At 37.3% G+C, this 16,127-nt stretch overlaps 1 protein-coding gene across 1 annotated transcript in view; it reads left to right on the forward strand.

Annotated features, from left to right (window-relative positions):
* The window catches only part of LOC122789098 (myosin-4-like), a 235,286-nt gene that overhangs the window by 197,684 nt on the left and 21,475 nt on the right, over positions 1-16,127 (forward strand). Inside the window, exons 30-34 of the mRNA XM_044056298.1 lie at positions 5,233-5,429; positions 7,841-8,024; positions 8,113-8,278; positions 14,930-15,054; positions 15,168-15,476. Coding sequence (XP_043912233.1) covers positions 5,233-5,429; positions 7,841-8,024; positions 8,113-8,278; positions 14,930-15,054; positions 15,168-15,476 — 981 coding nt within the window. The remainder of the gene's footprint in view (positions 1-5,232; positions 5,430-7,840; positions 8,025-8,112; positions 8,279-14,929; positions 15,055-15,167; positions 15,477-16,127) is intronic.

Consider the following 16,127-nt stretch of genomic DNA (forward strand, 5'->3'; position numbering starts at 1 on the left):
ATTATTTTTCCTAAAGAGACGTCTCCATTTATTCTATTATTCTGTTCATAAAGTCATGTTTATTTTCTTTCAAATTGTTTAATTTTTCTCGAACCCTTTTTTTCTAGACGCCTTACCATGTTATTTAATATCTTGTGCCATTTTGCAGGACTGAATGGTTTTGAAGTAAGGCAAGGGTACTTATCATAGCCAGTGAACTTCAATATAGTATGAAAGTGACATTTATAGCCCATAGACATGGTAAGGTTAGCCAACATTGCTTTAGATACATTTCAGAAAAATATACATATTTCCCTTTTTTTTACACAGACAAATGTGTAGCAAATAAAACCTTAACTATTTTGTACGTTTATAAACTACATACTACCGTTACTATTTAGTTGTCCAAGTTAGCAATGTTTCAAACATATGGCATGTTCATATAGAGGAAAAAAAAGTATACACAATTGTGAATTAGCATTCAAAAATTCAGCATGCAGCAGCTCTTTTACTTCTGCACCTAAAAGTTACAACCTAATTACGGTTTATTACCAAATAACCACATGTTGGCTAAAAGTTATACAAGAAAAATATAGCCCTGCACTCACAGGTATTATCAGCAAGCTTACATAGGCAGTAATATATACCAGGCTGTCAACATCAGAGGTGTTCACAGGGAGTAGCTGTATTTTTTTGGATTACAGGTGACAGGTGTGTAAAAGCAATGAGTAGTTAAATAGTCCTGTTTACATGGGCAAGGTATGTGTCTGGCTGTCTGTTTGTTGGACTCCTGGAAATGAGTTGGTGGGAAGTGAGGTGATGTCTCTGTATAGGTGTCATGGAATCCTTTGCCCAGGGCTTTATTTCAGTTAAGCCTGTCCCCGGTTTTGCCTGAATTTCATAGTACATAGTATCACTATTCTGTCACTTTTTTATATTATGATGAGACAGACATTCTCCACATTTATAACTGTTACTGGCCTCCCAGGCCAAGGACAATTGTCTGCAGAGATCTTTATAAATGGAGACACCTATACTGAGCCATAAGATATAGCAAACTTACTAACAAATTCAGCACCAACTTTACCCGTCTCTCCCCCTCAACCTTCCCTCAGGAAATACCATCAAATTTAACTCCCCCCTACTATCACTAGGGAACAGGTACTTAATGATCTCTCTAAGGCCAAGAACTCTGAATCAGTGGGCCCAGACAATATCCTAGGATGCCTCCTAAATCACATGAAACATGACCTATCAGGCCCTTGGGAATTGCTATTTAACTATAGCCTTCAAACAGGCTTTGTGCCTCATGAATGGTGGGCCATCTACAGACACGAAAAACTACAGACCCATAAGTCTCACTAGTCTTATATGCAAAACCATGGAAAAAATTATCATGGAAATGACCAATAATGATACAATTAACCTCCAGACACTGGACCCAACCCAGTTTAGTTTCATCAAGGGTAGGTCAAGCCTACTCAACCTGGTAGACTTATATGAGAAGGTCACCAAAACAATGGATAATGGCAAAACAATGGATAATGGCAAAATGGTTCACACTTTAAACCTTGACCTGGCCAAGGCATTTGACACAATACCCCACTCAGGCATTGTTGACAAACTGAAGAGTTTAGGTACAAACCCGTATGTCACCAAGTAGATAGCGAACTGGCTCACAGACAGGACCCAGGGAGTTAGAAATGGGGACTCCACCTCTACAGGGAAGCCAGTCACAAATGGAGCCCTTCAGGGATCGGTCCTTGCACTGCTCCTTTTTGGCATTTGCTTCTCTGAAGTTAAGACCAATGTCAGTGGTCTTTGGCTGACTAACTTTGCAGATCATTGCAAATTAGGAGCTGTCATTGAATCCCACACCAACACAAATGTTATCCAGGAAAGGATGACACAGACAAAGAACTGGTGTCAGAGGCATAGACTAAAACTAAATGCTAGGAAATGCATAATAGTATCCTTTGATAAGTCAGCTACCCCTGGTAACTATCATATTGAGAACAGACCCATGAAAGTTGCCTAAGTAGTCAGGGGCTTAGGGACACATATGACCGTAATCTAGCTTTTGACCCTCACATGTGTGCAGTAGTAAGAAAATCATTCTATGTTGTGCAACGTATAATCAAAGGTATGGCATTTAAGACTGTATTCAGCATTCATTGGACCTGTCATTGAGAACAATGCCCCCTTTGCTATGTACCTAACCCGGCATATCCAGCAACTGGAATGTCCACAGAGATTCTTCACTAAAAAAATACAGTAAGCAAAACATCCTATGCAGACTGCCTCAAAGCCATGTTCCTGTATTCTGTCTTCTACAGGCAGTTGAGGGGAGATTTATGCCTGGCATACAGGGCATTGCCAGACCCCACTGTGATGAACATCCTGCATATCCACAAAACAAACAGCACCGACATTACCCATTCTAAAGACTTAAACCTTGCCTGTGATATAAATAGGACCTGCTAGTGAGACATATATATATCGAAGAGACTGCATCATCTCTTGAACAGGCTCCCCATCCATGTGAGGCAGAGTTCCTCCCTAGACCAAGTGTAACTTGGACAATTGGATGGGGAAAAGGACATTCATCCCTGGCTTGGCACCTGTATCTCTAATAGACACAGACAACCTGTAAATGGTTCATCTCTCAGGCCCCTGCTTATACTTATCAAGGGTACCAGAACTTGTCAGAGATTTGGAATACATGGCTAGGCTTAAAATGGCCTTTGTGGTCATTAGCATAGTAAACACCTATGAACCTATAAAACTCTGGAAATTTGTTTTCTCTGAAAGAAGAGGTTTTAGGCTAGTCCACAGTTTTTAAATAGATTGAATTGCATTTTGGAATTATCAAAAGATAATGTTCCTTAAAAAGAAAGAGTTCAGTAATGTTCTGCTTTCCACAGTTCATCACCATGTCTCTTTGTTTAATTTATTCCCAAGTACCCATTTTTGGCATGGTTAACAACTGAATTCATGTCATACTATAAACATTAACTTCTTTGTTCACGCTATGTAAGCATTTATGAATTTTAATGTAGTGATGGCAGTGCACCCCATTTATAAACACACTCAAATATTACAGGATCAATACTTCTTCAATCTTTAATAATTGCCAAAGATCCCCTTTTTAGCACCAAAACATATACATTTAGGTGATGAATATGTTTGAAAGTTATTTTTTAAGTCATTTGCTCTAAAGGCCTTTAGTAACATGAGTCATGGTTCCTTTATTATATGGTTTCAGCTTGTTGAGTTGTGTGGAACATAACTTGCTACTATATATGTGGTGGGATTTACATTGCTGGTATTGAGCATTTACCCATTAATGTCAAACAGGCTATGATTCAGTGTAAGTTGTTTTCACTTACTTGCTCACCTTTGAAAAGCAAGTGCTTCTTTCTTCAGCTCTGATCCACTGTATGCCTCAATGTTCCACTCGATGAGTTCTGATACTCAGAAAACATCTAATACTGCCACTGCAGCTGTCCCAGCAACAACAGATTACTTGAGACAACTATCATTATTATATTTTATGTATTAAAACATCTTTATCCAAAACATCCCTCTCAACTGTCCAGAATTTCACACAATGTCCAGATTTTTGCAACATAAAATTTGTAGTTTTCTGGCAAACAAGTGAGGATTGAAGTCAGTAAATACTGGCAGGCATTTGAGTTTCAGATTTCATATCCTTCAGAACATGCATGCTAATGCAAAACCTGTTTTTCTATTAACTTTGTAAGTTTATTAGAGTGATATTTAAAATCTGTTCATGATTTTCAGCCTTTGTCACCCTACTATTTTTGCCTTTGTGCAAAATTGTACACTAAAAGGTTGAAACGTATGATCCAATCATATAAAAAGCTCATCCACTAACCTGACACCACTGCAGTATAAGTCTGCTGAGGTGACAATTTTCTTAGCAATTTACAACTGTACTAACCCACCTTGGTGATTAGACCAGCTCACAGAGTATGTAATTATTCATCAGGACTACAGTCTTCTCTGAATCACTTCTTGAGATTTAAATAGACACAAATGCTTGGCAGAAGTCTTCACTGAGCTCTAACACTCAACTTTTGAATCGATCTTGTTACGTTAACAATTACATATTAAAGATAAAAACATCTTTTAAGTCTAAAACTTGCTTTAAACATGCAATAAGAAAGACTATTTTTAATATTTAATCACTGGACAAAAATGTATGCTACTGGACATTCGAGCAGGTGTGTATGTGTGTGTGTGTGTGTGTGTGTGTGTGTGTGTGTGTGTGTGTGTGTGTGTGTGTGTGTGTGTGTGTGTGTGTGTGTGTGTCTGTGTATGTTTGAATGTGTGGCTATGTTTGTGTCTATGTATCGATGCCTATGTGTAGACCATATAGGGCCTGGAGTGTGAAATCTGAAATATACTTCACTGTAGCTTTTAGGGAATAAGTTTCAGGAAGAATGTCAAAGCCAAGAGTCATGAATCAGATTCCCTTATACTGCAGCACAATATATCTTATGTATCATACAAAGCAGGCCCAATGTATTCATGTTATTCATTTTTGTCTTGCCTTTTTAATGTTTCAGCAGCATTCCCAGAGATTTCAATAGGGTATGTTGAGCAAGTTTCTACTGAATAGGGCTTTAGGTATTTTGTGTATGGTTTTATGCATAGATTGTCTCAGGGGTGGCTCTTATTTTAGTTCTAGGATAAATTGTAATCTTTTTTTTTGTGTGTCATTAATTTTATAATTCACTTAAGTCTTCAATTAATTTGTAGTTAGCTTACATTATGCATACCTCTTAACCTCTTAGCGCAAGAAATCTGCACAAACCCAAACATAACAGGGGGACAAAGGCCCAAAAACAGGGACAGATTCTAAACACTGCTCTTAGAAACTTAGAAAGTCACTAGAATAACAGGTTTTGTATTAGCTTGCATTTTCTGATGGTTACAAAGTCTGAGACTCAGCATTATTGAGTAACTTCAATCCTCAGTAGTTTGCCAGAAAACTGCAAATTTTGTGTGGAACAGACCAAAAATATGAGGCAAACATCTGGACATTCTGTGAAAATCTGGACCTTTAAGAGGTATAAATATGGCATGTGTGTGTGTGTGTGTGTGTGTGTGTGTGTGTGTGTGTGTTTCAGTAAAAAAATTGGTACTTAGTGTAAATTAAATTAAATTACTGTTTAGTGGCACAAGCAGTATAACCATTTATTTGTGTTCTTCTTCAACCTTTTAAAGGCTAAAAATGCTTTGGCCCATGGCCTGCAATCTTCCCGCCATGACTGTGACTTGCTCCGGGAACAGTATGAAGAGGAACAGGAAGCCAAGGCTGAACTTCAGCGGTCACTGTCTAAGGCCAACAGTGATGTTGCTCAGTGGAGAACAAAATATGAAACAGATGCCATTCAGAGGACAGAGGAACTTGAAGAAGCCAAGTATGTAATTTATCATTTTTGTAACCTTTTGATAAAATGAGTATAACTAGACATTATATCGATTTAGAGGAGGAATCTGAAAAAGGGAATAATATATTAGGGTTGGTTGATGATGCAGTGCAAATTAATATGATGTATGTGCAATGGACAGCATTCTGCGAAATGGTTTACACTACATAGGACTAGCAATAAGAGAATTAAAGGAAGATGAACCTGTCATATAGTGTATACATGTAACACAAAAGCTGTAACTAGACTTAACAAAAAAACTGTTACACATAAAAGGTGGGAATAATAACTTTTTAACAGAATGATGCTTTCTGTAATGTCTTTAAATGTCAATGGTCTCATCTCATAGATAAATGCAGAAAAGACACAGTATTGAACTATATTAAAAATGTAGGGTGCAAATAGCTATGACACAGGAGACACACTTGGAAAGAACTGAGCATGTGCATTTGCTTAAGAAAGGCTTTTCAGGATGGTTATTCAGCAAAATACCTGGAACAAAGGAAAAGAGGAGCACTTATATTAATTGCAAGAGGAGCTTCAATATTGATAGAACAGGATAAAAAAGATAAGGGTAGATTTGTAGTAGTAAGGGACTACTGGCAAGGGAGGAGGATTACACTGGCATGTATTTAATTCTACCAAAAACTGCTTGAGAAAATTCTGGGAGAAATAATCAGCTTTCAGCAAGGAATATTACTTATAGATGGGGACTGGAATTTAATTTTTTGCCGTGAAGATGTGTCTGGGGGTCCCAGAAGGGAAAATGTAACAAAGGAGGGTAGCTTTTGAAGAAATGTATGAAAATGTTTTGTTACTAACTTTAGTAAGGATTCCTCTTTCCTTAGAGGTGTTATTGAAAGAGAATGGGGCAAATTTGTTGAACTTACAGATGTTGACGTGTTTAAGAAACACACTCTTAAGTTTATTTATAGAAAGGGACAGAATATTAAGGATATGCTTGAACAGAACAACAACACCCATGTACCCTCCCACAGGAAGAAAGGGATGTATAGGTGTGATTCTTGTCCCCAATGCCCCCGCATTGCCCATGCGGAAAGTATTTACATTAAGGGAAGAAACAAAACTTTGTTAGGCAATACAGAGCTTCTAAAGTGAATCCATATATATATATATATATATATATATATATATATATATATACATATATATATATATATATATATATATATATATATATATATATATATATATAGATATAGATATAGATACACACACACACACACACACACACACACATACACACACACACACACAGACATAGATGGATATAGATAGTTGCAATTCATTTGCTCAGACTTCAAAATTTTGAACATTGCTCTTGCTGGGTAAGAGACTGAATTCTCTTATTGTTAGCTTCTGTGTATTTGAGATCACAGTACATCAGGGAGTGGAAATTTGCCCTTTCCCTATTGTTTTGCAATTTTGTAGTTGGCATATTTAGTTAGGATGTGGTCCATGGGGGTTTGCTTCTGCATATTTTTTTTTTAGTTTTTTTTTTTTCATTATTTTGTATTTCAATCATTTGATATATTGTTTTGGAACATTTGCCTGTTCCAGTAGGCACTCAACCATATATGGGTCTATTTCATTTGACTGAAACCTGAATTGACTAACTCATAGTTGATATGTGTAGGAGTCTATAGACTGTATATGAAGGTGTACATTCTGATCAAAGGAGTTGTTAGGGAATGGTATCTAGAAAGGTATATGTGGATTGATAGGGGTCACCATCATGTACCCCCAGATCTGTAGATATTTGTATTTGTGCACCAGAAGTGATTCACTGTGTGTAATGTTTCTTTCCTTTTCTTTTTCTCACAATTGCAATACCATGAAGTTAGTATTTATAAGTAAGGATGTGTTTGGGAGGCAATCACCCACTTGAGAGATGTGTGGGGTTTGCCCCTAGAAAAAATAAAAAATACTGTATATTTGCTGTGTAGAATGTTTTCTATCAACTGTGATTTAGTCAAATATTTTTTCAGGCAGCTGTGTTCAGTGATTTGTGATTCTGTCAAATAAGCATTCAATCAATTAGCATAGATTTTATATATATATATATATATATATATATATATATATACACACACACACACACACACACACACACACACATATCTATCTGTCTACACGCACATATATATATTTACATATATACATGCGTGTGTGTTCGCTCATGTGTGTGTGTGTTTAAATTTCTTTTTTGGTGTCTTTCACATTTCTTAATCTGTGTTTTGTTCCTTTCTACTTTTTATTTTTCTGTGTTTGTCTCTTGCTTTGGCATCTAAATAACTAATCGAGCATATATTTCACTCATTTATCCTTTAATTTATCTTTGTCTATCATTTTTAAATTTATGACATCATGCACTTTTTTAGGAAAAAGCTGGCCCAGCGGCTGCAGGAAGCAGAAGAACAAATTGAGGCTGTAAATTCCAAGTGTGCCTCACTGGAGAAGACAAAACTGAGGTTACAGGTAGAAGTGGAAGATCTCATGCTGGAAGTAGAAAGATCAAATGCAGCAGCTGCAGCTCTTGACAAGAAACAGAGGAACTTTGATAAGGTAACGATGTTGCAATTTTACTCTTGGTACACTTTGCTTAAGACTTTTTCATTCTAGTAAGCTAAAAACAAAAATGCTTTACTTGCAGATTCTTGCAGAGTGGAAACAGAAATATGAAGAAAGTCAGGCAGAGCTAGATGCTGCCTTGAAAGAGTCACGTTCTCTGGGCACAGAACTCTTTAAATTGAAAAATGCTTATGAAGAGTCTCTGGACCAACTTGAAACTCTGAAAAGGGAGAATAAAAATTTGCAGCGTAAGTTACCATCTGATGCATTTTAATAACTTTTATCTTCAAGTTTTGCTAAAGGTGTTCTTTGATATTAAATATAACTATGCAAGTAATCTGTGTTTCTGGCTGGTCTGTCTAGTGATTATTCATAAAAGTGGTGAAAGTTATATAGGAGAAACAATGTACAATACTTTGTTGCAAATCTGCTTGTGATTAGATGGACATACAACTTAGCTAACCTAGATCCTGAATTGGGGTGATGAGATATACACATCTCAGTCTAGACCAGTCGTGTCTTTAATTATAAGATGGTCTGTCCACTTACAATGCCTGCAGATCCACAGAAGTAAGATTTCTTTTAGAATAACATTTTGAAATTGCTTGGCTAGTTGTGCATTTTTGCAACTTTCTTCTGGCATTATAACCTGAAATGCAAAGTGTTAACCTCAGATTGTACTGAGCATTGCTTTCCTCTATCAAAAACCCCAGGCTATATTGTTGTCTGTAATCTACAGCTTCTACCATCATGTGGCCATATCCATTACAAAATCATCATTAGCAGGGTCCTCGCCTATTTAAAATAGTCAAGTCTGACTGTGTGCAGTTTTACACCTTTGCTCCTGTTGTAATCCTAAAAAAATGCTAACCACTTGCTCTTCATTTCCTAAATCCTATAGTTGACTCTTTTCTTTTCCTGGGCAGTCTGGAATTTAACTTACCCCAAGATATATATCCACTCATCTGCATTCATCTATGTATGCACTCAGTAGTATCTGGCAATCGTTTCACCTATTTTTAAAGTAATCTTCCCACATCCTGGCAACTATCTGTCAAACACCCTAATTCCTAATACATTCTGATAAATGGTAATCAACCAGCATAATACCTACCTTATATGATAAGACTTGTATATCAATAAAGTGGCCAATGACTTGTTGTTGGCAAAAGATCAAGGGATATATTCTGTTTTGGCACTCCTTGGTATCTCAGTGTTTTTGAAACTGTGGACAACATGATTACTTTTGTTACTTAACTAGCACTGTATTTGAATGGTTTGCCTATTACTTCTCTGGTCACTCTCAGAGAAAGGAATCAGGAGTTAATTCCCCCATAAACTCCCTTCTGGAATTCAAAGAGTCACAGGCCTCCATGTCTGCCTCGTTGTTCTTCCCAGTGTATTATGCTGACACTGAAAGAAGTTATAAAGGACAGAATTTATTATCAACCATATGCTGATGATATCCATCTGTGCCTCTCCTTCTGTTAGGAACCTTTGTCTGATTTTTATAACTTAGTGGGCTATTTACGTGATATTCTGCACATAGATGGTGCAGAATTAACTCATATCCAGTGCAGCAAAAACTATCTTCCTTGGCTCTTCCTCTTCATTACTCACGGGGAAAATAAGCTGGAGTCTGCATCCTGTATTCTTGATCTGGGTGTTTTCTCACAGGATAGCACTCATAGACCAGGTTTCAGCTGTTATTAAGACATCTTGTTTTTATCTCAAAAATTTATTCTGGCTCAAGAACTTCATGCCATCTTTGGACCTACTGATGGTAATTCATACCATGGTACTACCTTGGTTGGACGATTGCAATGCATTTATATCTTGGGATAACAGACAGTGACCTTGCTCATCTGCAGTGAATACAGAACTCTGCTGCTGGATCATGGACTAGCACTTCTAGAAGCAGACATATCCTCTCATACTTGAGCTGCACTGCTTCAGCTTTCTCCTTTCCTACTCTGCCCTTCACAACCTTGCTCCTGTTTACCTAAAGGAATTGCTGAAATTCTACGCCCTAGGGATGCACCTTAGATCCTCAGTTGAGGGGGTGCTGACATTTCTGCAGATTTGATAAGACACCTCAAACAGGCTGTTTTCTGCTTTCCATGTTTTAGCCTTAGGAACCAACCACCTTCCCTGATTTAAGTAGGCAATTCCACAAGCTCAAGAGATTCTTAAGTACCATTGCTTTGGGATGATCTGTCTGGACCCGAGAAGAGCCACTTCATCTGGTTCTTGAATTTTCTTTTTTTAATTTATTTATTTATGGCTTCATATATATAATCAGCATCTGGTGCAGTCCTTGTTTAAATCTGCTACTTTTATTATTCTGTGTGTTATGTGTAAATGTTATATGAACACTGGTCAGAATATAAGCACTCCATACTATAAATAGATAAATACACAACATCAATCATGATTCCCATAAATGTCATGTCAGCTCTTCTCCCACTCACAGATTATCCTCACAACTGCATATGCAAAGGACTTACATTGAGGTACATATTTAACAACAGAGTTTAGTGCCCTAGGCAAAACATTTTTTGTCACTCTCTCTACTATCTATAATTGATCACAGATGCGATTGTTTAGTTACAGCTTGTAAACGGTCATACTGTTTTATTTCTTTGTTTGTTTTTTTAAGTAGCAATGAGTTGGTGTTACCTTAAAAAAATTGACAGCTTTAAAAATGTCAACTCTTTTGCCACCCAACACAAGATGGAACTTAGGGCAGATGCCCTTGATCACACATTTACTACAATACTGCTCCAAAGATAGATTTCACACAACAATCAATATTGTTCAGCCCAGTCTTTAATTTTAGACCTACTCAGAACTCAGGGATTTGTCTCTGTAACACTGTAATCATCCAATGTGTTTTACATGATTATGATCTCATCTGTCAATTCCACTTTTATGTATTTTTGCTGAGGTTTATTTCTGAATCCTGTTGTCAGCACTGGAATAACTGATTTCCTAAATAGCCCTAATTCAGAATTGTGCATTAGTCAGTGATTAATGCCCAACAAAATATTTCCAATATGGATGATTACCGATAGCTGGTACTTTTGTGATAAAATGTTTCCTCCTGTCCAAATACATGGGTACAAATACTGAACTGTTGGAAAGATATAATGACTTCCTGTGCCTGATAACCTTCTGCTTAATTATGCCTTTCTAAATTCCCTGTCACCATAATTATGGTATCATTCATTGTAAAGAAGTGTATGAGACTTATGTCAGGAAACTTGTGAATTCTCCGCAAAAAAACTGCTAAAAGCCCACCAATTTCTATCCTATCATTCACTCATCTTTATACCTTCTGAGAAGGCTTTACATCCAGTATTCATTTTTCTTTCATGCCTTTTTCATGTGAAAACCTATAGAGCCTACTTGTATTTGCATACTGCTCCAAGGTCTGCATGCCTGTAGGTGTCATAAACATAGTACTGACTACCACAATTAGGATCATAGGATCATAGGACGTTGCTAGGTTAATGGCCCCAGGGCCCTTACAAGCCTAGCCACATTCAACCCATGTTCCCAAGGGAGTCTGGTTCAGTCAGATACTAAAATTAGCACCTATTGACCATGTCCAAGAAGGACACAGGTGGAACCCCTGGGGTGAATTTGCAGTTACCCATCCAATCATCCAAACTACGCTTAAATAGGGACAATGAGGGTCTTTGTTTCACATGAATAGGAAGCTTGTTCCAAAGGTGGAGTGACCTCTATGACACAGCTGTGTCTCTCCAGCAAGTCCTGTTGATGTCACATACTAGGTTAAAGTCCTTTGAGAAAGTGACCTGTGGGCCATTTGGCTTGCAAATTTGCAGCATTTCCATTAATGTCGGCTCAGAGATTGTCTATAATCAAGACACAGGTTGCCTCTGAGCAGTCAGCATGACAGAGAGTAAAGTGACAATGATTTCAGTCTGTCCACATAAGGCAGATCTTGAAGACCTGAATTTTCTTTATAAAGAACCTTTGTGATCTCTCCAACTGCTGCAGATGTTTGGAAAGGAACATACCCAAGGGACCATTGTACTCTATTATTGGCCTGATGAGAGAAGAGCACAGGGGATTATAACTTATTTTTTTTTTTTGGAAGCAATGCCCTTACTTATGACAGGAGCAATATAAAATACCATTCTTACCACTGTGGAGACATGCAGATTGAAGTTAAGGTTGCTGTCAACATGTGTGCCCAGTAGTTTGCAGGAGCATCACCCTTGCTGAATTCTGTAATCTATCCAACCTTCTACATGACCCCTCCAATTTGATGGATAATCACCATATAATCATGATGATGATGATGATGATCAACTTCAGCCTCTCAAAAGCCCTTCCAAATAGTTATCTACGGAGAACACTGTGTTGGCTGCTATGCTGGACTCTGTCAGTATTGATTTTTTACATTTTGGTTATCATAGCTGCATTTACCTTTCTGTCCTTCTTATACTCCTTATCAAGTCACTGTATGTTTGTATAGCTTGCATTCCCTTTCTGTCCTGAATATGCTCCTTATTAACTTTATTGGCTTTGAATGAATATGAAGCTGTGTTGGTTTGGAATTACATCAAGATATCACTCTCTGAGGAATCCATGCTCTGCAGATGATACCTAACTGCATCTATTCAATGACCCTTTGTACACTGATGCCATCAGATGCCCAGCAGTGTCTACCATTTCCCCCAGGCTACAGTGATGTCACCGATACCCAGCTATATCTAGCCAATGCCTTTGGCTGCAGTGATGCCATCAGTACTGCCAACATCTGATTGTTACTGATTGGTAGCAAATGGGCTAAACCTGAACCATGACAGAAGCAAGATTCTGACAGAGTGGACAATCCTACAGGGCAGACCTGACTTGTACAGTATCCACAGCTTTATTCTACATAGCATGCAGCACATACCTGAGAGTAAAATATAACAGTCTAGGAACTGTGTTTAACATTGGGCTAGCATGTCACCTCCATTTATCTGCTATTATGGCTATTACTTCTGTCACCTTTGGGTTACCTTCCAGAGGATGCAGTTCACGACAGTGTACCAGCCATGTGTTGACCAAGTGCTCATACAAATGCACTTAGTGGCAACAGGTGGTAACCAAATAATGACTCTTTGGGTGGCAAAGACATGGCAGGCCCATCTAGTGCCCGGTGCAGTTTTCAATCTGGCACCCCTCAACTAGACTGGAAAACTGCACTGGGCACTAGATGAACCTTCTATGTCTTTTCTACCTACAAAGACATTATTTGATTACTGCTTGTTGCCAGTAAGTGCAAAAAAGGTCATTGCTCTGTTCCTGCCAGCTACTACTCCTAACCATAGGAACACGTCAGGTTCTGTTTCTGCATGACCCTAAACTCTAAATTAAGGAGGATAAAAGTTCACTTCTTTGACTCCAGTTTGGTGCTCCTTCTGTCTCTCTGAGAAATGCCAGGTTTGCTCCTCAGCTAAGAAAGTTGAGAAGCAAAAAAACAAAACAAAAAAAAAAATGAACACACACACATATATGTATATATATATATATATATATATATATATATATATATATATATATATATATATATATATATATATATATATATATATATATGAAAGCTGTAACAAGCTGCTTGCTACCTTTGTAGCCAGCTACTTGCTACAAGTAATACCACACACAAAGCAAGTGTTTCAGTCCTGACAGCAACTTTAATTTAAATTTTTTTAATGTATTGCCATTTAGACATGCCAGTATGAAAGTAATGTCAGAACTGCACTACTGCCTCTTATAGACCCTAACACCTTGCTCTGGGGGCAGCTGCCTCCTTCACCCCACCCATTCTAAGCCCCTGGCAGTTGGAATTTTGTCCTTGTCATGCGGTACTGAGACCTTGGAGTCAATCACATTAAGTCCAGGGATCAATGGTGAAGTTGCCTACATTGAAGGTTTGAAGAGTCTTGTCCTCCATGAAAAAATAGGTCATTTCAAAAACTAACTTGATGGCTCTGTTATTAGCTGACATAGCTCTAGCATTACATTATTCTGGAGGATTTATCTTTAGTGGTACGTTCCTTTGAACCCTCCATGCTTGCATACTGTATTGCTCTTAAATTATGACTGCCTGGGTTTGATCTTTAATGACCTTGCTTTGTATTATGCAGCTAAGGCACTAACATAAGTTATAATACTTACCTGCATTATTTCTGTGCTGTGTGCGCTGCACTGGGGAATCAGGCCAATGAAAAAAGCTGTGTAAGATCCTCTGTTAGTATCCAATGCCTTTCATTTACAGGGGCTTGTGTAGTAACAAGATTTGGTTCTGTTTTACTGACCTGTTTTTTTTGGCTTTAATGAGATTACAAAGAAATGTAAGAAATACCAGAAGAGGATTCCACACATCACTTTGGAAGATAGTTACTGAGCTGCACATCTCTCAGCTATACAGATTTTTACAGAATGTCCAGATTTTTGCCTCAGATATTTGGTCTGCTCCTCATAAAATATGTGTTTTTTTGGCAAATCATGGTGGGATTGAAGTCACTAAATAATGACCAAATAATGACATATATTTGAGATTCAGAATTCATATCCTTCATAAAATACACATTAATACAAATTATGTTACTAAAGCAGCTTTCCGATGACATAACAGTATTTGAGAGTATTGTGGAAAATGTCATGCAGAAAGGGCAGATTTTCTATGTAAATGAGCTATATGGCTGACATCTTGAAACTTGAAACTTGCTTTGTTATTAGTGCTGTGGAATGGTGTATATATACTTGTAAGCAGCAATTCCACTGTGTCTAGTCAAAGTATACTTTATCCTGTACTTTTATATATTTTCTATAAGAAATTATAAGAATTCATTAGATTTGTTCATTTTTATCCACAGAGGAAATTTCAGATCTAACTGAGCAGCTTGGGGAATCAGGCAAGTGCATCCATGAATTAGAAAAAGCCAAGAAACAGATAGAACAAGAAAAGTCTGACATTCAAAGTGCTTTGGAGGAAGCAGAAGTAAGTGTCTGTATAACAGAAAATTCAGTTAATTTCATTTAAAATGTGGGTATAATTTTCCGTTTAAATAATGTAATGCACTAACATTGTAATGATATTATACTAAATTTTAGGCATCCTTGGAACATGAGGAGGCTAAAGTTGCCCGAATTCAGGTTGAGTTAAATCAAGTAAAATCAGAGATTGACAGGAAAATTGCTGAGAAAGATGAGGAAATTGATCAGATGAAGAGAAGCCATCAGCGAGTTGTGGAGTCTATGCAGAGTGCACTAGAAGCTGAGATCAGGAGCAAAAACGATGCCCTGAGGATGAAGAAGAAAATGGAAGGTGATCTAAATGAAATGGAAATTCAGTTAAGCCATGCAAATCGCCAGGCTGCAGAAGCACAGAAGCAGCTTCGAAATGTACAGAGTCTGCTTAAGGTAACATACTTATAGTGTAGGTGGTTGTCCATGACATATGGTTAGGCCACTGGTAGATTACAAACTCAGGTTTTCTGCAGTTTCTGCATTTTCCATTCGCTGTCCATATAAACCAGCAACTTTCTAATAATCAATGACATTACATTTTTGACCAACAATGCTGAAACTGTTTATATATTCAAGTAAATTGAACAAACTATAGCAACAGTTTCACAAAATGTTGCATTATATGGTAAGGAAAGTGACAGCAACTAATTTACCAAGTGATCTATTCTATGTCTGGTTTCTCCATTCAAACTATATGTCAGTGCTTGAGCACATGGATTCTGACTTGAAACTGGCAGAAAACTTTTCAGTAACAAAGAAAATTAAACAACTGGTATGAGATGAGGTGAAAATGTTCCCATTTACATGGGTGAGATAGTAACTACAAAGTTTTGTTCCATATGGCTGAATTTGTCTGCTACTAAAGTTTCATCCCAAATATTCATTTAAATAACCTAGTCACTGTTTATAATGTTGAATACATTTAAGTAAGTTAAATTCACTGATCCCATACAGGTTTAAGTGATCTAATTACATTTTTATCAAATGTAAATAAAAACACATTAACACCTTTACTGGTAGTCATTTTAATGAAGGTTGTGCCTT

Source organism: Protopterus annectens, chromosome 14.part0 (assembly GCF_019279795.1).
Source record: "Protopterus annectens isolate FY-2018-M chromosome 14.part0, PAN1.0, whole genome shotgun sequence".
Classification (NCBI taxonomy): Eukaryota; Metazoa; Chordata; order Ceratodontiformes; family Protopteridae; genus Protopterus; species Protopterus annectens.